Source organism: Meles meles, chromosome 4 (genome assembly GCF_922984935.1).
Source record: "Meles meles chromosome 4, mMelMel3.1 paternal haplotype, whole genome shotgun sequence".
Lineage (NCBI taxonomy): Eukaryota > Metazoa > Chordata > Mammalia > Carnivora > Mustelidae > Meles > Meles meles.
The window spans coordinates 94455211-94481562 of record NC_060069.1 but is presented as its reverse complement, the minus strand read 5'-3'; the positions used below and the strand labels follow the sequence as shown (position 1 = coordinate 94481562).

The window sequence follows — 26352 nt, the reverse complement described above, 5'->3', positions numbered from 1 at the left end:
CATACAGTACAAAACAAACATATGTAGTATCAATTAAAGTACGGCTTTCAGAAGTAACACATTGTTGAATACAGTTATTTTGGGAGGAATTATAAGTGACTTCTGGCTTCTCTAAGTCTCTTAAATTCCTTAGTCTGGTGAGTTCTGCCCATTGTAAACTAGAGTTTGAATGAACATTTTTGAATCACTGTATTAAAGTAATGTAGCCTATTCACTCTCTTCTACATCTTACACAAATTCTGTTTCTTAAAAATTTAACAGAAATTTTGTCTTTTTTACATTCTTTAGGATCCACAAACAGTTAGAACATTAACCCTCATCTCAAAAACCATTCAAACTTTGGGAAGCTGGGGGAGTCTGTCCAAAAGCAAGGTAAGTCTTTATATCTTTTGCTTTGTATTCACACTTCTAAATCTTGTTATACCTTAGGATCCCTTCTCTCTCACTTATTCCCTTCCAAATTAAAAACAAAGCAAAACCAAAAATATGCATATGCATATGCAATAGTCATCTTTTAGATAGCTGTTGTCTCTTAGTTACCTGTTAATGAAGTTTTATTTGAACTAATACATAACTGAAGATATTTGCATAAAATATAGTCAATCTTTTAATTTTTTTGTTTTGGAAAATGTTACTTTTATTTAAAAATGTAATTTATACTAACATGAAGTGTGATTATTATTTATATCAAAATAAAAAATGAATTAGCAAGCATTTAAATTTGTAAAAAAAAATAAACTAAGCAGAGAAGAGAGTCTGGTGAACAGATCTAAGAACTGTTTATGAATCTGCCATAATCATCTAACAGTTGTTGAAAGAAATCCTACTCCAAACCCTATAATTCTCTTGAAATATATGACTGAATCCTTTAAGGCCTTAATCCTCAGCTTAGAAATGCAGTTCATTATAGTCTTAGTTCTCTATTTAACATATATAAATTCTCTGTGTGTGTGTTTTTTTCCTAGTCAAGTTTCAAAGAGACATTCATGTGTGAATTTTTCAAAATGTTTCAAGAAGAAGGATATATAGTAGCAGTTAAAAAGGTATGATTGTTTTACTCTGGAAGATTAACATTTCTTATCATATAGCATTGGGGAAATGTTAGCATTTCATGTTACTCCTAGAAGTCAAGCCCCAATTTAAAAAAAGTAATGTTTAAACTGTACATCAGATACAAAGAGGCTGTCTTTTTCTTCCTTTCTTCTACCATACAAAGCTGTGGGATTTTTAGCTGTGGAAATACTTAGATGTTCAACAACAGCTGCTGTTTGCCATTGTCTTAGTAACACAAGTGACAAATAGCTAGAGTAAGGGTTTCTTAACAGCAGCAGTATGGACAATTGGGTCAGATAATTTTTGATTGCAGCCCCTCACAATCAGAAATTATCCTTGTACATTATAGGGTGTTTAGCAGCATCCTTGGCCTCTACCAATTAGATGCCAGTAGGATGCCTCAAGTTTTGATAACCAAAAATGTATGTAAACACTGCCAGGTGTTCCCTGAGGAATAAAATTGTTCTGATTAAGAACCTCTGGTCTAAGGAGGGTAAAGTCTTAGAATGGTGCCTGATACATAGTGGGTATTTGTCATAGTAAAAAAAAATACATGAATTATTGAATAGTTTATAAACAATATAAGCTGTAGTAGTAACTTGAGGAAAGTTACTGTAAATTAAAATGTATTGTAAATGCACAAAAGACCACAGTATATAATAACCTAACACAAGGCCTATAACATACAAAAATTGCTGTACTTAGGAATCAGGAATGTTTTGAAAAGATCTTTAATTTCTTGTGTCTTTAATTCTGAATCATTCTAAACAAAATGTAGTTTTATTATAAAATGCTAAAATTCATAAAGTTACTTTGAAGTACACCTAAATTTAACTTGAAGAAATACTTATTGTATTTTTTCTGATTCTGATTTAATGAATCAAAGTTAGCAAGGCCAAATTTTAAAGATTTTACTCAATTTCTGTATCTTGATTGATTCACAGTTAACTGCCAAGAGTATATTTTTATTGAAGTCTGTATCTGTACTTCTTGTGTGTGTGCTTAGAATTCTTACAGGGATTCAGTAAATGAAAAAGGGTGATTTTTTTTAAAAAGCCAGTTGGAATATTTTTCATCTAGAATAGTGCAAGTTCAACTAAAATCTTTTTAGGCAACTACTAAAGGCTTTTGAGGAGAAAGACTTTAAAAAGAATAGGCAAAGGAAAAGCTGCCCTTTTATTTGTAGGACATTGTTGAAACATTTGTGGGACAGTGTAGGCAGACTTTCATTGGCAAGATTATAATGTACTGTCTTTTGTTTTAGGGTTGCTTTGCCATTTTTTATGACCTAGGCTATGGTAGCAGCTGATTTTTTTTTTCCTATCAGAATGTGTAGAGTTGATAATGTCAGTGAAGAAAATACTTAAGCGTGCCAGGAGTTGAGCCTATTCCTGTTCTGTCCTGTGTCACCTACTCACATTCTCATGGGCTATCACCATAGTACATTTCTTGTTTTAGATGTGGATCTAGACTCCTAAACTAGGATAGGGTATTTTGTCCTAATCTGAGAGTTTTCTTTATTATTTGCTAGCTAAGTCTGGGTATGTACATTGCTAGAAATTGCAAAAGCCTATGAATCCCAGTTTCTCATTTTGTATTGGTGTACTGTTCCCACAGAGTTTAGGAAGGGCAATATGGATAGCTCTATTAACAGAGTGACCATATAATTTAGTGTCCAAACCTGGGTACTTTAAAGAGTGAAAATGAGTACTATTGATAATGTTGGGACCACAGCTATAGACAGGGATGACCCTGAGCAAATTGGGACCTATATTCACCCTCCATATAGTTCATCTTAATTTTTATGTTTTCTTTCCCTTTATTTTTTTTTAAAGATTTTATTTATTTATTTGACAGAGATCACAAGTAGGCAGAGAGACAGGCAGAGAGAGAGAGGAGGAAGCCCGCTCCCTGCGAGTAGAGAGCCCGATGTGGGGCTTGATCCTAGGACCCTGAGATCATGACCTCAGCCGAAGGCAGAGGCTTTAACACACTGAGCCACCCAGGCGCCCCATTTAGTTCCCTTATATACCTGTTCTGTATCACCACATATAATATAATGCAAAAGAAACTCTGTTCTTGCTCCTTCACTTACCAAGATTTCTTTCTTATGTGCTAGAAGTAAACATTGGAAAAAATTCTTAGTGTGGCTTCTAGTGGGCAGTCTTAAGCCAGTCTTGAGAGAATATGACTCTACATGAATTCTACTTTAGATTAGGTACTTGTGCCTTTGTGCCTCAGTGTCATCGCTATTTGAATGTACTTTTTTTTTTCTTAGTCCCAAGTGGGACAACATAGAAAAGTATAAAGGAAAAAGCAAGAGCTAGACAAAGAGGCAGTTCATTTATGGGACAAAATAGAATTCCTAAGAACAAGAATTGTTCCTTGAAATACTAATTTCTCTTTCCTGTGAAGAGACAGCCATGTACCAGGAAGCAAGCTCTTGACCAGTCAAGGTAGCATGTTCATGAAGCTAACTGCTCTTCACAGGAGTGGCTTGCCATTGCTAGAGATGGCTACCCCAAATTTTCTTGAGCCACCACCTTCCCATTCTCCCTAGGAAGTTTATAAATGGTGATTAGATTTCCACGTTCTTCCAGAGAATCCAATTACATTTCAGTCATAATCATGAAATACTATATCTCAGGGCCGTAGTCAGTTATACATAATAGAATTCAGCAAAATCTTTTCTGTAAAAGGCCAATGAGTAAATATTTTAGGCTTTCCTGGCCATATAAGGGGTCTGTCCCATATTCTTCTTTGTTTTTGTTCTTGCAGCCCTTTAAAAATATAAAAACTGTTCTTAACTCATAGGTCTTACAAAAAAAGCAGGCTGCAGGTTGAATTTGGCCACTGAGCCATAATTTGGTGATCTTGACATATAATATAGGTTCACAGTCCTTTATCTAAAATCTTGGGACCAGAAATATTTCAGAATTCAGTTTTTCAGTTTTAAAAGATAATAGGTCTGTGCTGTATACCTATTGCACCCCCATGGGGCCCGAGGTAACACACCATAATCAAACACATAGAGTACAATGTATAAATATTCACACTAAGTAAGATAAATACAGACTATAGATAGCCATTGATAGTTCAGATTAAGTTGTGCCCCCAGATGAGTTTACTGTAAATCAAAAAGCAAAACAACTCTTTTTATTCAGAACTTTATAGATTTCAGAATGGTAGTTTAAGGACTGTAGATTTTTTAGGGAAACATATTCTGGGTTTTAAGTGACTTGAGAATAAACTTTTTAGAATACCTATCCAGTGTGTAACTTAGGACTTCCTCTACAATTAAATATGTGTTTTGCTTTATAAGTTATAATTATATGTGTTCCTTAAAGAACTTTATAATATTATCATTATATAATATATATATCATTATATAATATTATATTGAAGATAAACTGAATTTTTGATGTATGTTATCACAAAGTGTAATTTTTGCTCATTTCTCTATTTAGTTCTTGGATGAAATTTCATCTACTGAAACTAAAGAATCCAGTGGTACGAGTGAGCCTGTGCACCTGAAAGAAGGGTAATTTAATGAATTCAGAGATTAAAGTTATGTCAGTATAGATGTTATGTGAGAACAAAAAGCATGGGTCTTGAAGTGAGGAAATCTGGGTTTTGTTCTGTATTAGAACTGCTTAAGTAACATCCATTAGGTAGGTCACACTGTCATATGAACTTTATGCCACATGGAAATGATTCCTTGTTCATGCAGTCCCAGAGTAGTTTTGTAACTATAATGAGATTATGGATATTAGAGTAATTTGAAAAAGTAATAGCACTCTTCAGTCTTGAAGCAGTGTTATCATTGGAAGTTAAAGAACTTTAGTTAAAGTTTGGTCCTTTCAGTTCTGAATAGCACAATTATAAGTATTAAATTAAGACTTTATTCCCTTAGCATGACCAAAATAAATACAGAAGTTATAGATAACAAAGACATTTTCATATACTTAATGTGATCTACATGGCCTTTCATGTCAAAGAACAGTTTTTGTTGTGGACGAACTATTTTAATATTTGTAACTAAATTTTCCTATCTATTGTTTTGGCAGTGAGATGTATAAAAGAGCTCAGGGAAGAACTCGGATTGGGAAAAAGAATTTCAAGAAACGGTGGTTCTGCTTAACAAGCAGAGAGCTCACCTACCACAAACAGCCAGGTAGTTGTGTTTATGCTTTATTTTGGGGCTTTTTCCTTGTTTTCGGTGAAGATAGCTTTTTTTTTTTTTTTTTTTTTTTTTTTTTTTTGCTGCTTAATATAACTCTGGCCAAGCTTTTCACTAATAATTACTGCGGTGTATAGTTTCTCACAGTGATGCACACACATTAAGGAGGCAGTAAATACCTGGCAGGCGACACCGTGTAAATTCCATTTTTTTCCCTTGCACGTGCTCTGTTTTCTAAAAAAAATCTTGGTAAATTCCAGTTACCTAGAACTTGGAAGTTTCTTTTAATTCTCAGAGCCAAATTGGTACGAATCAGTATCTAATAAATTAGAGTATTTCAGTGATTTGCTGGATAGCATCAGCTAAAAATTCCCATAGTCATACTATAGATTTTGATTCCTATATAGTTATCAGATTCATTCTAGACTGTTGGCCCAGCTGTCTTCAAGATGGAAATTTTAATGATTTGCCTCCTGAGAAAGCACAGTGGGTTGTACGGATGAAGAAAGCCATCTTCCTACAGTGTGATTTGAGGGATTTAGAAAGGCACAGTTTGTCCCTCAGTGGACCAACACGCTGCTTAAAATGCCCATATTTTAAGTTTATTCCTTTGGGGTAAAGCATGATCCACAGAAGGCCATTAGCTCCTTCTGGTATCTTAACAAGAACATAATAACTAAATCATGAATCACATTTAGTAGAATCCCTTTTATTCACAATGATCCAGGACACAAAGATGTTCCCTTAAAGCAAAAATCATTTAAAAACAGACAAAAAGGTACATACATATCTTAAATATTTATATATTTATTTACTAAATCTTTTGAGAGAGAATCAACATCTTTTCTTTGAGTATGGATCTATAGATTGGATTACCCTTTGTCTTTCTTGTGCAAATATACCCATAATGCATCAATTTTCTGGTTGATTTCTCCAAAGTGAATCTAGAACTTAAATACTTGAAAAGCAATTCCAGTACAGAATCCAACTAGATTTCATGATAGTCATCCCTAATCTTTTAGTGTCTCACCTCCATATAAATCAGCTTTATTTATATGGGTATGGATCTCCTTTTTTGAAGCTTCTCAAAACACTCACCTGATTTTCAGATAAATAGTAAACCTCTTAATAGGGGGCATTTATTTTGTCACTTTACATATATTTAAATAAGTTACTATAACATGGAAAAATTGCATAAATAGGTTTGGGAACAAACCCAGTGGAGTTGGTAAACAAAACAAGCCTAGCCAACAGAAACAGGAGGAGGCAGGCTTAAGAGATAGAAGCCTAGTAACCACAAGCATTCAGCATCCCATGAGCATCATTTGTTATGTTTTACAGTGTACATGAAGAGCCTCAGTTAATCCATTAGCTCTGTTAGGTAAAGATCTGCTAAAGAGAGCTTCTGCTATAAATTCTGAAATGATAGCAAACACCAGCCATTGGGTGCTTTCAAGAGAATGTAGATTCAACTAAGTAGAATGTTTCAGTGGAGTTTTTTGAAGAGTAGAGTGAGAAGAAAAATTGTTTCATAATTCCTTATTATGGCTCTACCAAAATGACTACATATAGCCAAATGTATTAGTAAGATACAAGAAATCAAAGTTATTTTATTTTTAGGCACCCAGATAACTTATTATGTAGTCAGATGACAAAAGAACAATAAGCTACATACTTCACCTTCCAGGCAAGCATTTTTTAAGCTAAGTATATTTTGAGTATTTTAGAAGTCATAGCTTATATTGAATACTATATAAATGCTTTCACATATACAGCAGCTTTAAAAAAGTAGCTGTCATAATATGCTAATTATGTTTGCATTAATAGTACCTTGAAATAAAATATAAGTTAGTCATTCTCCATGAATAAATGAGCTGTTTTTTCCTTATTTAAAGTATTTTCTAATCAAAACTAGTATTCTAAAGTCTTTTTTGGCTTAGAACATTAAGAATCAGATGATAGCTCTGGCCTTTTTCCTCCAGAAAAGTGTAAATACAAACTAGACACAAAATTTTGCATATAATTTCAGTGAGTTTGTAGATCCAAAGTTCATCTGCGGTTTTTAAGAACCTGTTTTAGCTAGTGATCTTATGAGTATAAAATTCTATAGAGTGATTAGGCTGCTCTAAGTATAAAATAGGCACATTAGAAATTACATTGTTTTCAGGCCTTAAGGAATTTAACCTACTGGAATGACATTGGAGGAATAAGCTCTATTATATGAAGTTTCAGGATTACTTATCAAAGCCTACAGTTTTAAGCATCCATGGTTTTTGTTTTAACTATTTTGATGGATTTTTCCAAAATGTGTTACATGCTTCCCCGCCTTCTAAAAAAGAATTCATTGAACGTAAGTTACCATTTTCTAGATGACTTGGGGTTGTCATTGATAATATTATTTATTATGTTGTGCTTTGGTTTAGTGGTGTTTTCAGGGCTGCTTATGGGTCTATGCAGCTGTTTACTCCCCAGCTAAATAAATGCCTTGGACTGCTGTGCTTTTATGTTCCTGTGTTTGCTTTATACAGTTTTTCTCTATCCCTTTATATTCAGACTGTTACTTTAAATTTCTTGTGCTGTCAGTGAACCATAATGTAACATCTCACACCCACCTTCATCACCCAGCTCAATTTTTTACTAAAATATACTGTGAGTGAGGATACAGGTATTGTGTTTGTTAAAATTGTGCATTAAGATGCTCTTATGGAAGACTAAAGGACTTTTCTCTATGGAGGAAATGCATGGGCTTTGGATTCTCTGATTGTTCAAGCAAATGTTTTGCTTACTTCCTATTTCCTTGCTGTTTCTGGATAGCCAAGACTCCTAGTTAAATCTCTTGCTACATTTGCTATGTGACTTTCTCCCAGATTTTCTATAAATGTCTCTAAACCATTGGGTCTTTTGCTCTGCCTCTTATTGGACACTAGTATTCTGAATCAAGAGGCACCCTTCACATTCTGGATCTTTTTTAAAGCTAGTACTCACGTGTTTTGCTAAAGGATCAAATACCAAGAGTGAGAAAGGCAAGGCAAGGGTAACTCCAAGGATTTGAGCTTACACAACTACAAGGGTGAAGTTGCCTTTTTGAAAAACAGACCCATGCGTTCTCTATAGTGAAGGAACTTGTATAGCCATAACCCAGAGATTTGGTGGGTTTGGTTCCAGACCAGAGCAATAAAGCTAATTAACAGTAAGGTGAATCAAATGAATTTTTTGGCTTCCTGGTGTGTATAAAAGTTCTCTTTATGCTCTACTGCTATCTATTAAGTGTGCAATAGCATTATGTCTAAAAAAGACAATGTACATACCTTAATTTAAAATACTTTATTGCTTAAAAAAATGCAAACCATCTTCTTAATTATCAGCAAGTTGTAATCTTTTTGCTGGTGGAGGGTCTTGACTTGTTGTTTGGCTGCTGGCTACTCAGGGTGGTGATTGCTGAAGGTTGGGTAGCTGTGGCAATTTCATAAAATAAGACAACTATGAAATTTGCCACATCAATTGACTCTTCTTTCATGAATGATTTTTCAAGAGCATGTGATGCTCTTTGATAGCATTTTACAGACAATAGAACTTCTTTCAAAATTAGAGTCATTCCTCTCAAACTCTTCCATTGCTTTATCAATTAAGTTTAGATAATATTCTAAGTCTTGGTTTATCATTTCACCAGTCTTCACAGCGTCTTCACAGGAATAGATTCCATTTCAAGAAGCTACTTTCTTTGCTCATCCGTAATAAGACTCCTCATCCATTGAAGTTTTATCTTGAAATTACAGCAGGTCAATCACATCTTCAGGCTCCACTTCTAACTCTAGTTCTCGTTTTCCTTCCAGCACATCTGCAGTTACTTCTTGCACTGAGGTCTTAAACCTTTCAAAGTTATCAGTGAGAGCTGGAATCAACTTTCGTCCAAACTCCTGTTAATGTTAATATTTGACCTCTTCTTACAAATCACAATTGTCCTTAATGGCATCTAGAATGGTAAATCCTTTCCAGAAGGTTACAATTTATGTTGCTCAGATCCATCAGAGGAACTACCATCTGTGGCAGCCATAGCCTTAACAAATGTTAAGTATTAAGACTTAAAAGTCAGAATTACTCCTTGATCCATAGGCTACAGAATGGAGTTGTATTAGCAGGCATGAAATTAATCTCATTGTATATCCTCAGCAGAGCACTTGGGTGACCAGGTGCATTGTTAGGAGCATTAATATTTTGAAAGGAATGTCTTTTCCTGAGCAGTAAGTCTGAAATATATGCTATACTATGTTGTAAACAGATGTGCTGTCATCCAGGCTTTGTTCCAGTTAGAGAGCACAGGCAGAGTAGATTCAGCATAATTTTTAAGGGCCCTGGGATTTTTAGAATGGTAAATAAGTATTGGCTTCAATTTAAAGTCAGCTACATTTGTTCCTAACAAGAGAGCCTGTCCTTTGAGGCTTTGAAGCCTTGAAGCCAGGTGTTGACTTCTCTCTAGCTGTGAAAGTCCTAGATGACATCTTCTTGCAATGTACATGGAATATCTGTTGTTTAGTCTTGCCACCTTTATCAATTATCTTAGCTAGATCTTCTGAATAACTTGCTGCAGCTTCTACATCAGCACTTGCTGCTTCACTCTGTACTTTGGTGTTATGGAGACAGCTTCTTTCCTTCTTTTTCTGCTAGCTTCAAACTTTTCTTATGCCGCCTAGCTTTCGGCCTGTCTTGGCTTTCAACATTCCTTCCTCACTAAGCTTAGTAATTTCTAGCCTTTGATTTAAAGTGAGATGTACAACTCTCCCTTTGACTTGAACACTTAAAGGCCATTGTAGGGTTATTAATTAGCCTGATTACAGTATTGTATCTCAGAACAGGGAGGGCCAAGGAGTAGGGAGACACATGGGAGAATGGCTGGTTGGTGGAACATTCAGAACACACATAACATTTATCAGTTAGGTTTGCTGTCTTATATGGGCATAGTCCAAGGCACCCTAGAAGAATTACAATAGTAATATAAAAGATCACTGATCACCATAACAAATATAATAATACTGGGAAAGTTTGAAATATTAGAATTACCAAAATGTGACACAGACACGAAAAGAGCAAATGCTGTTGGAAAAATGGTACCAGTAGACTTGTTTGATGCAGGATTGCCACAGACCTTCAATTTATAAAAACCACAGTATCTGTGAAGTGCAGTAAAGCAACACACAATAAAATGAAGTTTGTCGGTATTAAGCTAATTCTTTCATAGAAAACAGTTAACTTGAAAGAATATATAAGACAACTCTGAAGGATTTGACCCTCAAAAATGGGAAACATGTTGGAATATATTACTGTATACCTTTTCTCTCTCTGAGGCACTCTTAGCCTGTACAGTGTGAGATGGCTGAAATTCAAATAGGAAGCCACAGTTTTACTGGCTTGAGGTGTTAGAAGATATAGTTCAAGGCTGCCAGAGGAGGTGGAAATTGAGGAAAAAGAGGATGAGCCTTCCAGTCTGTATATGAACTCCCCAGAAATCTTTGGCTGACTCTTCAACTGCTTATGCAAGGGAATTTCAAAGAAGCTGCTGAAAAGCAGTAACAGGAAGGATTTAAAATGGTGAACAGAAATTTCAGTTTCTTTTCTCCCCAGGAGAAACATTTTGGAATTTTAGAAGGGCTTAATGAACACCCTGGGATTTTCATTGAAATAGCAAAAAGGCAGTGGCTCAGCAGTAAAGGCTGTTCTAAGATTAAGAATAAAGTATAAGCCAGGTCTCAGAGTGATCAATTAATATAACTGTTTAAGGTCAGGTAACTGAATCCAGTCTCTACATAATGTCATTCATTATGTCCAGTATACAGTGAAACATTAACAAGTTTGAGCAGAAACAATAAAATAGGACACATAGTTAAGAGAAAAAGTAGTCAGTAGTAGACGCCTATGTGATTTTCATGTTGGAATTGCAGACATAAATTTTAAAGGTATTACAAGTACTTCGGGCACTTAATGTTGAAAACAGTCATGAGTAAAGAAGGATTTCAGTAAAAGAAACATTAGAAACTATTGAAAGGATTCAAATGGAAATCTAGAAGTGCAGTATTTCAATTGAAATATTAAAGAGAAGTTCAGGGAACTTGAAGGTAGATTAGTAGAAATTATCCAGTCTGGAAACACAGAGAAAAAAGACTGGGAGAGAAAAAAAAGAAAAAGGAAAAAACAATAGAAACTCAGTGGCTTTTGGAACAATATCAGACAGTCTAACATGTGCATGGTTGGTGTCAGAAGGAAAGTAGAGAAAGAGTAGAGCAGAAAAAATACTTAAAGAAATAATGGCCTCAAATGTGGTGAAAAGCATTATTTTATAGATCTAAGACGGTCATTGACCTCCAAGTGTGAGAAATACAATTAAAATCACACTTAGATATTCAGTAATTAAACCAGAGAGATACAGAAAATCTCAAAAGCAGAACAGAGGACAAATTGCATACAGGAGAACAACAATACATTTGACAGCTAACTTCTCATAAGAAGCAACCAAAGCCAAAAGACAATGGAATGACCTCTTTAAAGTGCTGAAAGAAAAAAAAAAAAAAAAAAAAAAAAGAATTCTAGTGAAAATTCCCCCTAAAAATGAAAATATCCTTTAGGTAAAGGAAAGCTGGGAGACTCCATTGCAAACAGGTTTGCACTGTAGGAATGCTAAAGGAAATTCTTCAGGCTGAAGTGAAATAACACCAGATGGAAACTTAGATCTACAGGAAGGAATGAAGAACAGTGGAAATGGTAAATATGTAGGTAAATGTAAGAATGTTTTTTCTCTCATTTTCCTTAAAAAGCAGCTGTTTAGTAAGCAAAATTTGTAACATTGAATTACACAATTAGTAACAAATCTAGATGTAAAAGGACAACAGCACCAAGGAAAGGAATGGAGTAAATTATTTGCAAAGTGACACAATAATTAGACCATAATGAGTTAGGGCTGTATACTATAATCGCTAGAACAAAAACATTTTTAGAAAAAAGTATAGCACATCCCCTCTCCCTTACACAAAAAGTAAATAGGGCAGGAGAGGAAGAACAGAGAAGCAAAAATCAGTTGCAATAAGTAGGAAACAAAAAGAAACAAGAAACAGGAAAATGATAGCTTAAACATAGCCATATCAATAAATACAGTAAAGAGAGCATCATATCTGGGGTAGCTCAGTGGGTTAAGCCTCTGCCTTTGGCTCAGGTCATGATCTCAGGGTCCTGGGTTTGAGCTCCACATTGGGCTCTCTGCTCAGCAGGGAGCCTACTTCCTCCTCTCTGCCTGCCTCTCTGCCTACCTATGATCTCTCTCTCAGTCAAATAAATAAAAAATTAAAATTAAAAAAAAAAATCATATCCAAGATATGAGCAAAGCAAAGATCATCTACTTTTATCATTTCCACTCAGCATTGTCCTGGAAGTTAAAATGTAATAAGGCCAAAAACAGAAAGAAGGGAAAGAAAAGGCATACATAGAATATCCTAAGGAATCTTCAAAACAAGTACTTGAACCAATAAATGAATTTAGTAAGGCTGTGGGATACATGATTCATATATACAAATCAACCATATTTCTATAAACTGGAAGGAAGTGGTTAGAAAATGAAATTTTTAAAATACCATTTACAGTAGCAGTGCACCTCCCCACCCCAAAAAAATAATTAGGAATAAATTTAACCAGAGAAGTGTACAAGACTTCTGCACTGAAAACTATGGAACATTGCTAAGATAAAATAAAGAAGACATAAAAGGCATACATCAGGGGCTCCTGTGTGGCTCAGTGGGTTAAAGCCTCTGCCTTCAGCTCAGGTCATGATCCCGGGTCCTGGGATCAAGTCCCGCATCAGGCTCTCTGCTCAGCAGGGAGCCTGCTTCCTCCTCTCTCTGCCTGCTTCTTTGCCTACTTGTGATCTCCATCTGTCAAATAAATAAATAAAATCTTAAAAAAAGAGAAAAAAGGTGACATCATGTTTGTGGATTTAAAAATTCAGTATTTTTTAGGAAGTCACTTCTCAGACTTACTTCTCAAGTTTATCTTCATTTTAAGACAATCCTACTTCAAATCCCAGAAAACTTTCTATTATATTCACAGAGTTGTAAGATCACTAGTTCAGGACATTTTCTCGCCCCAGAAAGAAACCCTTTGCCCATTAGCAGTCATTCTGCATACTTCCATTCTCCTAGCTCCTAACAACTGTCTGTTTACTTTCTATGTCTATGGATTTGCCTATGCTGGGCATTTCCTATAAATGGACTTACAAAATATATAACCTTTTAGGAGTGGCTTCTTTCTCTTAGCATGTCTTCCATGCTCATCCATGATACAGCATGAGTCAGCACTTGATTCCTTTTATGGCTGAATAATATTCTGTTGTATGGATATAAGCGAAATCTTGTTTCCATTCAAAAGTTGGACAGATTGTCTCCAGTTTTTTCCTATTACGAGTAATTTTGCTGTGATCATTCCTGTACAAGTTTTGTACAAAAATGGTTTTTTTGTTCTTTTGGGTATATATGCCTAGGGATGGAATTGATGAGTCCTATGGTAACTCTAGGTTTAACTTTTTGAAGAGATAATAGAAATTTTAACTGAAACTGGGTTTCATTCATCTTTTCTTTTCTTTTCTTTTTTTTTTTTTTTTAAGATTTATTTAGTTGACAGACAGAGATTACAAGTAGGCAGAGAGGCAGGCAGAGAGAGAGAGAGGAGGAAGCAGGCTCCCTGCCAAGCAGAGAGCCCGATGCGGGCTCGATCCCAGGACCCTGGGATCATGACCTGAGCCGAAGGCAGAGGCTTTAACCCACTGAGCCACCCAGGCGCCCCTGGGTTTCATTCATCTTAAAGGGAAATTTAATGCACTTACATTTATTGTGATACTATGATAACTGCTTTGTTTTGTGTTTTCTGTTTACTAAGCTTTTTTGTTTATTAGGTTTATTTTTCTTTTCCTGGCTTTTTACTGGAATAATTAAGCCCTTGATTGCATATTTTCTCTCCCCCTCCACCACCCTGCCTTTAATGAGAGAATTTGGGGCAACCTAATACTACTCTAAAATCGTTAACAGATGAATTTAAACTTAGATGTTTATCTTAATATGTCTGCAGTTAATCAAAGTCCCCATTCAATTAGGACAAGAATAATAGGATGCTTTCAATTTGTTATTTTCCCAGGCATCTCCCTAATGAAGTCATGTGGCTCTGTAAGACTACGTTCTCTTTTTCTTTTGCCTTTTTTACATTATACTTTCATAATTTTCTATCCATTTTGTCAGTTTTGCTGATTTCTTTGCCCAGCGCTATTTCTTACATATTTGCCTTTTCCTGCATTTATTATTTATTTTGCAAGAGTGCTTCCTCAAAGAATTATTTCAGTAGGCTTATGGCTGATTAATTTTCTGAATCCATGCACATTTTTTTAAAAAGTCTATTTTACCCTTATTCTTGAATGATAGACTGGATTTAAAATCACTTTCCCTGAGAACTTTGAAGATACTGCTCCAGGGTTTGCTGATTTCCATTGTTGATGGTGAAAATTTTGATGTCAGGCTGATTGTATCTTGATTCTTCTCCCCAGTAACTCTTAGGAATTTCTTTAGCCTTTAAGTTCTAATATTTTACTGCCCAGTATGAGATTACGGACTTTTTCCTTCAATGCTGCTCAGCACTTCTTGGATTCTTTCAGGCTAGAGATTTTTTTTTTTTAATCTCTGGGACATTTTCATGGGTAATTTCCTCCTGAACACTCTGTTCTGTTTCTGGAATTCTTATTAGGTATTGAAACTTAAACATCCATCCATCATGGCTCTTAACTTTTTAAACTTTGTTTCTTTGTCCTTTTTGTTTCTTTCTCCTTTTTTATGGTATTTTTGGAGAGTCATCAGTAAAGTCTTCTATTTTAGTAATCACCTTGTAATTCGTTTCAGTTACCACTAGTAACTGTGAAGTTAACTCTGTTGACATGTGCCTGGGAGCAGGATACTTTCTCTACATATGCTATGTTATAATTTGCCCAGAATGAACAAGTATAGTAGTTCTAGGGTATGTGATTGTGTATTAAACAAATCGAAAGATAGAAACTTCCTGCAAAATTACCAAATTCTCTGGAATCTCTGTGGTGCTACTCCATGTAGACCAGTACCCAGAGGTACTTTATTGTATCCCTCATTTCCTCAGATGCTATTCTCTTTGTTTTATCTGTGTCCCTCTTTCAGGGTGCTGATTTCCCTCATCATTTGGTGATCTTTTTGGTGATTTGTTCATCTTTGTGTTTTTACAGTCTGTTCACTGCTTGAGTGTTCAGTAGCTCACTGCCAGTGATTGTGAGGGAGGTACAGGACAAGCTGCTGAGGGGCAAGGCTGCTGCTTTTCTTCTGGTGTGGCTGTTTTCCTTCCTCCCACTACCTGTGACATGGCACTGTTCTGCAACCCCAGTAGGAATGTTACTGCTTAGCCTGGGATATAAACCTCTGTCGACTGCTGCTTAGTACAAGCTGAGGGAGGGGGAGGAGCTCTTCCAGATGCAGCTTACCTGTTAATCATCCTGATATATGTCTGAGTGTGTGTGTCCTTGTGTCCCCAATACCCAGCTTTCTGTGTCCAGTGACTCTGGCTTGAAGCGCTCTTCTAACTACTCCCACTTCTGCAGATGTCTTTTCCTACATGTAATTTGGGCTGTGGCTTCCTTCAGTTTACTCTCCTCTCCCTCCCCCGCTGCCAATTTGATCTTGTCTGCCTCCAGGAGACTGCTGATAGTCTTTTCTTATTTTCTCATTCACTTGGGATTTGTATTTGTTGGATTTATATGTTGTTTCCTGAGAAGAGTTTTCCCTAACCATCCAATTTAAAGTAACTTCCCAGCTACTTTCTATTTATATCACCTTGGGTTATTTTCATTATAGCATTTATCTCTACCTAATACTTGTCTTTTGTAAGTCTTTCCAGACCTAAATGCAGACTTCCTTAGGGGCCTTATATTTTCTGTTTACTGCTGTATCCCAGGTGGTTAGAAGACTCTCTGGTATATACTAGACATTAAATGTATGATAGTTGAATTAAGTCACTTAATTTTTTCTAAAGAATTGTACGTCACATCTGCTTGAATTACACAAATTTTAGATTTTATACCAGCAGCTGGACTTAATAGATATTTTAGGTTAACCTCTCTGTTCAAGACCCAAAACATTTCTTAATCAAGTAATTTTTCCTTGACCAGAAAGCTGTATATGAACCCATGGACCAGTATGAATGTAAAGTTCTTAACCTGCAGCACTTCAGTATACAGGTCATTAAACGCTGGGAGAATTAAAGCAAAGCTTCAATTTTTCTAAGAACATTACAAAATGACAAGGAAAAGCCATAATTATATTTGCTTTTAGTTTCTATGACTATATGAGATACAGTATATTCTCAGGTACATTGTAAATCGAAATGCATCATATCATCATGCCATATTATAATGGAGCTCCTTTAAAAGGCAAACTCAAATTTCTATATTTGTAAATTAGGTGTAAAGGATTCACTTTACCAAATAAAATTTTTACTCTTGTTCCCTAGATTTCTTAAGAATAAATTCGGTACTTCTAGTCATCTGACCAGCTAGTATATGATAGTAATAAACAATTTTTCAATTTAGAATCATTGTTTTCGGGTCAGTCATTTAAGTATTAGACTGTTAAAACAGAAAATCTGCTTAGCAGTCTGATTCACCCGTTATGTGAGAGAACTCCCTGAAAGAAAATTTCATATCTGGGCAAGTATTGACCAGGCCTCTGCTACTAAGTATATTATTTTTTCAGTTCCCGTATAATTGTTACAAAATACAACATTTTAATTTTCTACATCAAGATCAAATTTATTCTCACATTTTTCCTTAAAAATGTTTTAAATTTTATATTGAAAATGGTGAAGAGAAAGTAACATAAAAAACAAGCAAAATTCATCAGTTCCTTAAAAGAATATTTCCATGTATATCTTTTGGAAATCTTTAGGCTACTTATATTCTTGCTGTGAAGAGGATGGCTTAAACCTTACAGAATTAACCTTTACTTTATAATTAACCTTGCTTTATAATTCTTATAGAAATCATTTTAATTTTGTTCTACTTCTTTTATTATTTAGGCAAAGATGCAATTTACACAATTCCAGTGAAAAACATCCTTGCTGTAGAAAAACTGGAAGAGAGCTCTTTCAACAAGAAAAATGTGAGTTACATGAATAACATTTAAAGCTTTTTAAATTACACATATTCCTTGATTGAAAATGTTCAAGGTTTTGTATTTGCCATTAATCATTAATATTTTAATTAATTGTTGGCTAGAATTGTCTTAAAATTGTCCATTATTTTTCCTGAAACTAATGTAACATTGTGTGTCCTCTATACTCAATTAAAAAAAAAATTTTTTTTAAAGGTTTTATTTATTTATTTGACAGAGAGAGATCACAAGTAGGCAGAGAGAGTGAGAGGGAAGCAGGCTCCCTGCCGAGCAGAGAGCCCAATGAGGGACTCGATCCCAGGACCCTGAGATTATGACCTGAGCCGAAGGCAGCGGCTTAAACCACTGAGCCACCCAGGTGCCCCTCAATTTAAAAATTTTTTAAAGAAAATGTTTTAGGGGCGACTGGGCGGCTCAGTGGGTTAAAGCCTCTGTCTTCGGCTTGCGTCATGATTCCAGGGTCCTGGGATCAAGCCCCACATCGGGCTCTCTGCTCAGCAGGGAGCCTGCTTCCTCCTCTCTCTCTCTATCTGTCTGCCTCTCTGCCTACTTGTGATCTCTGTCTGTCAAATAAATAAATAAAATCTTTTAAAAAAAAAAAAAGGGGGTGCCTGGGTGGCTCAGTGGGTTAAAGCCTCTGCCTTCAGCTCAGGTCATGATCTCAGGGTCCTGGGATTGAGCCCCGCATCGGGCTCTCTGCTCAGCAGGGAGCCTGCATCCCCCTTCTCTCTCTGCCTGCCTCGCTGCCTACTTGTGATCTCTGTCTGTCAAATAAATAAATAAAATCTTTTAAAAAATAAAAATTAAAAAAATTTTTTAAAAAAGGAAAGAAAATAAAATGTTTTAAAATTTTTTTATATAAATAAAAAAGTCCATTGTTGTTGATGCTTTATATAGTCTGCCTAGCCTATTAAGTTAAAGGTACTTTTCTCAGTACTTCTCTAATCTGACCTTTCAAGTCTTTAATAATATTATAGTCCTAGCCAATCTGTGCAATCTTATGTACTGTATATTCAAACCAATCAGGGTGATTTCCCATTTCTCTGTATTCTCCAACTGCTTTGCCCTTACTCATACTTTTCCTCCATCCACAGTTCCCTCCCTTTATTCCTATTTATATGATAGTCCATTCTTTGGACACGTGTGACTTCTAAAAATTACATTCTGTTGTACTGCTTAGTACCATGTGACTCAGGTTGTCCTTGGAACTAATTTACTTGAAAAATAACAATTTGTAAGATACCAGAGCTGCAGTTACCTAGCCAAGCAAACTATATTTCTCTTATATACCTTTTTCTGTTTGTACTGTGTTGGTTTTTTAGACTCTCTTTCTAACTTTTTATCTTAATTGCCTATGAAGATGTTCCAAGTAATACATATGGAGAAACCACTCTATGTCCAGGCAAATAATTGTGTAGAAGCTAATGAATGGATAGACGTACTCTGCAGGGTGAGCCGATGCAATCAGAACAGGCTCAGCTTTTATCATCCCTCTGCATATCTCAACGGAAACTGGCTCTGCTGTCTGGAGACTAGTGAAAACGCCCTTGGCTGCAAGCCATGTACTGCGTAAGTTTCTTTCTGATTAAAAAAAGCAGTGTTTTAAGTGTGGTATATCAATAGAATGGAATATTATGAGCCATAAAATGGAATAAAGTATTGATACATGCTGCAACATGGGTAGACCCTGAAAACATGGTAGGTGAAAGAAGTCAGAAACAGAGGCCATACACTATATGATGACTTTGATATAAAGTATATCAGAATAGGTAAATTTATAGACAGTAGATTAGTGGTTGTGACGGCCTGGAGGGAGGGTGGTTTGGGGAGTGCTAATGGGTACCAGGTTTCTTCTTGGAGTGATGAAATTGTTTTCAAATAAATAGTGGTTGACACAAGTCAAAAAAAGTGGGGTTGGCATAAGAGACTCTTAATCTCACAAAACAAACTGAGGGTTGCTGGGGGAAGAGGGGTGGGAGAGGGTGGTGGGGTTATGGACATTGGGGAGGGTATGTGCTATGGTGAGTGCTGTGAAGTGTGTAAACCTGGTGATTCACAGACCTGTACCCCTGGGGCTAATAATACATTATATGTTAATAAAAAAATTTTTAAAAATAGTGGGGTTGGTAGGGAGCACCATCAAAGTAGATGCACAAGCCTGAGCAAGGAAAGACTTCACATTTTCTTACTAATTGTTTGGAAAAGCCATTGTACCCTTATGCACTTAAGAAGAAATGTATTGCTTTTGTGATGAAGCATAGGTGTTTGAAAATTATTTCTCTTAGATTGGATTTTGGATTAGAGTTCCATAATGACCTCTCTAAGAGGTCCCATTTTATTAAATTGACAAATGAGACTAGATATCTGAGTTTCCTTCTGCAAAGTTCTGAGGTTTTGTTTTTTAATCTCAAGTCATCAAAAGTTTTTGGCATGTTAACAAAATGAAATGTTTCAATGTCTTTAATTTCATTTTTACCATAGAGGGGTCCCTGCAGACATCCAAATAGATATTGATGAAGACAGAGAAACAGAAAGAATTTATTCCCTATTTACCCTCAGTTTACTTAAGCTACAGAAAATGGAAGGTAAATATACAATTAGAATATTTTTATATAGCCATGATCCTTCATTACCAATTCCTGAAGTAATTGCATAGTTTTACTAAAATGTTACTTATGTGGACATTGATAAACTCCCAAAGGGGCGTTTTTCATAGATACTCAAGAACATACTGTTTTTGCATAAATGTGTTCATAATTAATGAAATGAAAGTATGTGGGTTATGTGTGCATTACTAGGGGGAAGTCTTCCTAGCTTGAGACACTCAAATAGTTCTTATTTTACTAAAAGTTACGTTTATGGAATTTAGTTTTCTGATCAGAGATTGTACTGCTCCTTTTAGAGGCTTGTGGAACTATAGCAGTCTACCAAGGACCACAGAAAGAGCCTGATGATTATTCTAACTTTGTAATCGAGGATTCCGTAACAAGCTTTAAGACAATTCAGCAAATAAAAAGTATCATAGAGAAGCTAGATGAACCTCATGAAAAGTATAGGAAGAAAAGATCAAGTAGTGCAAAATATGGGAGCAAGTAAGTATTTTTAAGATACTTTAAACATGTTTTTAAACATTGTTTGAGATTCCAGCTACTACTCTTTACTCAAACCTGACAGGCAGGTTCCTGCTTACCTTCGTCTTTCAAGACCCAGCTCAAAACCTTTCTCTTACGCAGAAGCTCCCCTGGCCATTCACACGGTGATTTTTGTTTTGTTTTTATCCTTCCTCTTCCAACTTAATATCTTCCACACTATCTTTTATATACTAAGTACTGAAAAAGAATTAGCCATGAAAATGCCAGAAGTGCTAGTCAGTTGTACAAGTCGAATGCTAGTTGGTTCTTTGGATCCATCTCAGATGTAGGTGACTGTTCCAGGGGATGACAGCAGGAGCATCTAACACTTCGTCAGGAGCTTAGTCCACCACCTGTTTTACATCATATTCTGTAGAGTGTATTTAGAATCTCCACTGAGGTGGCTTAACCAATAGGAAAAATTTTATTTTAATTTTTTTAAGATTTTATTTATTATTTGAGAGAGAGAAAGAGCATGAGCTGGGGGGAAGGGCAGAGGGAGAGGGAGAAGCAGACTCCTCATTGAGTCTGAAGAGCGTGAAGCAGGGCTCAATCCCAGGACCCTGAGATCATGACCCAAGCCAAAGGTAGACCCTTAACCAACTGAGCCACTGAGGCACCCCACAAGAGGACATTTCTTAATATCCAAATTAAGTCCTAACTTCTCTAGTTGGTTAGACCAGCAACTCAGTATTGTTATCATGGACCATCTAGACACTTACCCATCCTCAACAAGGTGATTGCTGTCGTCCTCAGGTTTGTCCCTTCGTGGTCATGGATGAGCTGAAACAGTTCACGATTTTTGCATAGTAGTATCCAGAGGCAGAAAGATGTTATTTCCTTCTAAGAGAAAAGAACCTTATCTAAAGTACCCCCAGCTTTCCCTGGAACATAGGGCTACACAGTATCAGCACTAGGATCAGAGTTCCGTTTGCACGAGGTCAATAGGTAGAAGATGGTTCTTAGACCACAGTGTATACTGTCTCAGTCATCCTCACATCAGCCCCACATGGTTATATTCCCACTTTACAGCTGGAGAAACTGAGGCTTGGAGATGTTAAGTACTTTGCGCAAGGTCATATCGCTAATTAGTGAGGGGGCTTTGAATCCTGGCCCCACTGTTTTAATGTTCTTAAAATAATGTGATCGTTGGGTTACTTAGGTGGCTCAGTCTGTTGAGCATCTGACTCTTGGTTTCAGCTCAGGTCATGGTCTCAGGGTCATGAGCTTGAACCCCACCCACTCACCCAGGATCTGCTCTGGGTGAGGAGCCTGCTTGGGATTCTCTCTCCCCCCTCACCGTTTGCCCCTCACCCGCTTGCTCTCTTTTAAAAATGTGATTATTAATTATATTCGTGATTTATGAACAATAAAAATCAATTTGACAGATACAAGTTCTCCCTGGATAGAAGGTTCAGTACATTAGAAAGTTTATTGTTTAACCATCCGAATCCCGTCTCTACAGTAGTGTAATTGGTTCTTTTTCCACAGTGCTAATACAGTTTCTTGAAGTCCCCAGAAATTTCCATTTGATGTCCTAGCCAGTGCTTGACCACTCTTCTTAAGTAGTACCTGTCCCCTGCCCCTGACAGACACACACACCCTGCCTTTTCCCACCTTTATTTTTCTCTATTAAAAAGTATCAGTCTTGGGGCACCTCAGTCGATTGGGTGTCTGTCTTTCGCTCAGGTCATGGTGCCGGAGTCCCTGGGATCTGCCCTGCCTTGGGCTCCCTGCTCAGCGGGAAGTCTGCTTCTCCCGCTGCCCTTCACCCCACTCGTATTTTTCTCTCTTGCTTTCTCTCTCAAATAAATGAAATCTTTAAAATATGTGTGTGTGTGTGTGTGTGTATATATGTATGCATACATATCAGTCTCTCAGGGTGCCAAGGTGGCTCAGTAGGTTGAGTGTCCAGCTCTTGATTTCCACTTGAATTGTGATCTCAGGATTGTGGCATCGACCCCCACCTCCATCTCCCCACTCAGTCAGAGTCTGCATCTCTTCTTTTGCCCCTCCCCCTGCACACATAGGTGCTCGTGTTCCCTCTCCCTCTCTCTCCCCAACCATAAGTAAGTAAGTAAATAAATAAATAATTTTTTTTAAATCAGTCTCTTGTGCAAAGTAGTTTCCTTGTTCGTTTTACTTTCCCTGTAGCAGAAAGTAAGCTCCATGAGAGAAAGGTTTTATCTATTTTATTCACTGCTATATCCACAGCTCCTAAAATAGTGCCCAACATTTAATAGGTGATCTATAAATACTTGTTGAATTAATGAAATAAGATTTTGAGAGAGATGCCTGGGTGGTTCAGTCAGTTAAGCATCTGCCTTCAGCTCAGGTCATGATCCCAGGTTCCTGGAATCGAGTCCCACATCAGGCTCCTTGCTCATCAGGGAGACTGGTGCTCCCTCTGCCTTTGCCTGCCGCTCCCTGCTTGTATGCGCGTGTTCTCTCTCTCTCTCTCTGACAAATAAATAGATAAAAGCTTTAAAAAAAAGAAAAGACTTGACATGAGAGATTATCAAGGGAAAATTACAAATACTTAATGGATACTGTAAGATAATTTGTCACTTTTTGAAAATGCTATATATTGGGGCGCCTGGGTGGCTCAGTCATTGGGCATCTGTCTTCGGCTCAGGTCGTGATCCCAGGGTCCTGGGATCGAGCCCCGCATCGGGCTCCTTGCTCAGCAGGAAGCCTGCTTCTCCCTCTCCCACTCCCCCTGCTTGTGTTCCCTCTCTCGCTGTTTCTTTGTCTATCAAATAAATAAAATCTTTAAATAAAATGTTATATATTCTATGGGGCACCTGGGTGGCTCAGCGGGTTAAAGCCTCTGCCTTCAGCTCAGGTCATGATCCCAGGGTCCTGGGATCGAGCCCCGCATCGGGCTCTCTGCTTAGCTGGGAGCCTGCTTCCTCCTCTCTCTCTCTCTCTGCCTGCCACTCTGCCTACTTGTAATCTCTATCTGTCAAATAAATAAATCTTTAAAAAAAAAAAAAAGTTATATATTCTAACTTTTGAAAAATGGTTTTCTTTTATTTTCTAGGGAAAATCCAATTGTAGGAAAAACATCTTAGAGTGTGACCAACTGGTTTAGAGGAACTGGAAAATACTGTTTTTGTTGGAGTTTGTCAGTTCATCGTTTATTTTGTTCCTGGTATTTAAGAATGAACATTGGCTTCAGTGTCACCTGTATTCACATTGTATTTAATATTTAATAATTGAAAGTAACTGTTTGGGAATCCTGCTATTGATGCATTACTAGAGAATTTGAAACTCAAGATTCCCTTCGTATCTTATATGTCAAAAGCCATGTGTCTGCCGCTTCTTTTTAATAGAAAGAATCTTCCTAAAGAACCTTTGTAACAAAAGGAGAACTCCTCCATAGCAAGAAACCATCTCTTCTTGTAACACTCCATGTTCTGTGGACTTCTCACTACCATTAGTGCCTGCTCTATACTGCCAGTGTTACGTTTTACTAAAAAATCCAATCCATGACAATTCACAGCTTTCTATTTAGTTCATCTAGACCCTCCCTCTTCAAAAAGGAAAAAAAAAGAGATTTTTCCTTCCATCTGTTAGTCATTACAGATTATAGTAGGGACTTTAGAAAACTGCCAGAGCATTCTTGAAGGCTGGTAGATCTTTTGCCTATTTAAAGATGTAAACAGAACTCAGACAGGAGGAATCAGGGAACATGTACTGTTTTGTGCATCTTGTTTACATTTGGGATGAGTGATGGCAGATAAAATACAGTGAGACCACTAAATTTTTTTTCATTGTTTTAAATATCAGGTACTCATTTTCTTGATTTGAAAGTTCGAGTTAACGTGACTTGTAAGGACATCTCTTCTGAAAAAGAAGAGACAGTAGTCAGTGAAAAAAGGTGGTGGGAAAATCACTTGACTTCACCGGTTATTCCATGTTATTATAAGGGTCACCATAAGGACGCCCTCCTCCTAGTGTGAGGGTGAGAGCTAACTCAAGAACAGTCACTAGGCGCACTTTAATAATCTGGGCTGCCCCAGATTATACTTTAGATACTCTGTGGTATCTAATCTTTATGATCAGTTGAATGATCAGTGTTTAAGTCTAGAAATAGTGCTTTCTTGAAAATGTTTATATTTCATTGCTGTTTTCTTATTGCCTGCTAGCCAAATGGAGTTTGGGCAAGCAACTGTTTGAATCCTCTTTTCCCCTAATAATTTACTTTTATCCTAAAAACCGTAATTGTAAATAAGCAGTCGAAGCAAGTTGCCTCCTTGAAGTTAAGAGGGATACACATTGCTTCATCAGTATTAAAAAACGTGGTACTCTTATTTTGTCTTTTAAAATTTAAAACATTTTCTAAATGTGGTACTTTGAATCCTGGAGTATTTACATATTTCTGTTTAAAACTGTGACTTATTAATGTAAGTCTAGCTAGTAGTGCTTTTTTTGTTTTCCTGAGCATAAGCTATATATCAGGATACACTTTGCCAATTATGTTATTGGTAATTGTTTTTAAATTATATTGTTACTAGGGAATTTTTTTTAAAGTTCATTGACACACAAAGTTCCGTAAGTGATTATAACCGAGCAATGGATTTCTCTAAATGACTTGTGAAGATCATTCTGTTTTATTTAAGAATCAGTCCTAAGTCTCCATTATGGTAGGTTTCTTCCTAGCCCACCTTAAAGACAAATTTGGAAGACTCCTTTAAATTTTATGTAATTAAATTTTATGTAATTCATAAATTACACTGATTTATAAATGTGAAAGAATTTAACAATAAATTTCTCATTGCTGAATTTCATTCAGATTGAAAGTTTTTTTTTTTAAGAATCTCTGAGATGCCTACCTGAAAAGGACACGTGAGCATTGCCAAGTACCGCTCGCTATTCTTTAGTGGCTGTTTTAGCCCTCTGCTCTTTTTCAAGGCAAAATAAATATTTTTTAAGTATTTCTAATATCAAATCCCCAGTCATGATTGCTTTTAAAGATCATGGCATTGTCAAAGGGACCAAGGCTGTGTGAACACATAACTCTGAATTTGAATTCACGTGACACTTTTGAACAGCCTGTTTGACTGGAATTAATCAACTTAAAAGAGGTAATGTGAAATTAATTTTTTTTGAAAGTCTACTGAAATAAGAGACCGTGTCAGTAGGACCCTAAGATAACCTAGGTACTTGCTTCCAAGGGTGTATGTAATTCCTCTGCTGTTACTTATGAGTACTTTGATCTTTGCTACCAGATCTGCTTTCTCTGCCTTTTCCACACTTGAAGAAAATACATGACAGCTCACTTCACCCTAAAAACCTGAAAACGCCTAGAAGGAGAGAAAAGATGATTTGGAGAAACTCTTTCCCTAAATGCCAGTTGTGGTTCTTAGTTTAGCCATTTCCATCAGTTGCAGTTGTGATCTGTTCCTATTTGTTGTGGGTTTTTTAAGTTTGTTTTTTTAAATATTCATTTAATAAACTGATGGCAATAGCAAAGTTTTTTTTACCCCCAGGAATATAATTTATCAAATTGAATGATTTTATTTGCCAAAGAAATATGTTTATAATGTCATGGGAATGGTTAAATGTCAAGACTAAATTTTCCTTATTATTAAAAAAAAAGATGAACGATAATGGCTTTTGTTTGTTTCTGAAACCTAATTTTATTCATTTATCAGAAAGGCTCTTTCATGCCGGGTTTTAGAAAATAGGTTTTTTCCTTTTTTTTTTTTTAAAGTAAGAGCACCTTTAATTTGTTCTAATGGTACATCCTGTAATGACAATGCTACAAAAAGCC

The 26352-nt window shown here is 36.3% G+C and overlaps 1 protein-coding gene across 6 annotated transcripts in view; it reads left to right on the top strand.

Moving 5' to 3' along the window:
• Positions 1–25366, top strand: part of RASA2 (RAS p21 protein activator 2) — a 126175-nt gene extending 100809 nt beyond the window's left edge. Inside the window, exons 16-25 of one of the 6 annotated variants that reach the window (XM_046002268.1) lie at positions 289–372; positions 966–1043; positions 4521–4594; positions 5121–5227; positions 7572–7583; positions 17348–17430; positions 18803–19011; positions 19924–20027; positions 20345–20534; positions 23617–25366. In XM_046002268.1, coding sequence (XP_045858224.1) covers positions 289–372; positions 966–1043; positions 4521–4594; positions 5121–5227; positions 7572–7583; positions 17348–17430; positions 18803–19011; positions 19924–20027; positions 20345–20534; positions 23617–23647 — 972 coding nt within the window. In that variant the 3' untranslated portion in view covers positions 23648–25366. Of the gene's footprint in view, positions 1–288; positions 373–965; positions 1044–4520; positions 4595–5120; positions 5231–7571; positions 7584–17347; positions 17431–18764; positions 19012–19923; positions 20028–20344; positions 20535–23616 lie in introns of those variants that run through there. The other 5 variants (XM_046002267.1, XM_046002271.1, XM_046002269.1 and 2 more) reach the window with 5 other exon arrangements.
• Positions 25367–26352: the final 986 nt, after the last annotated feature.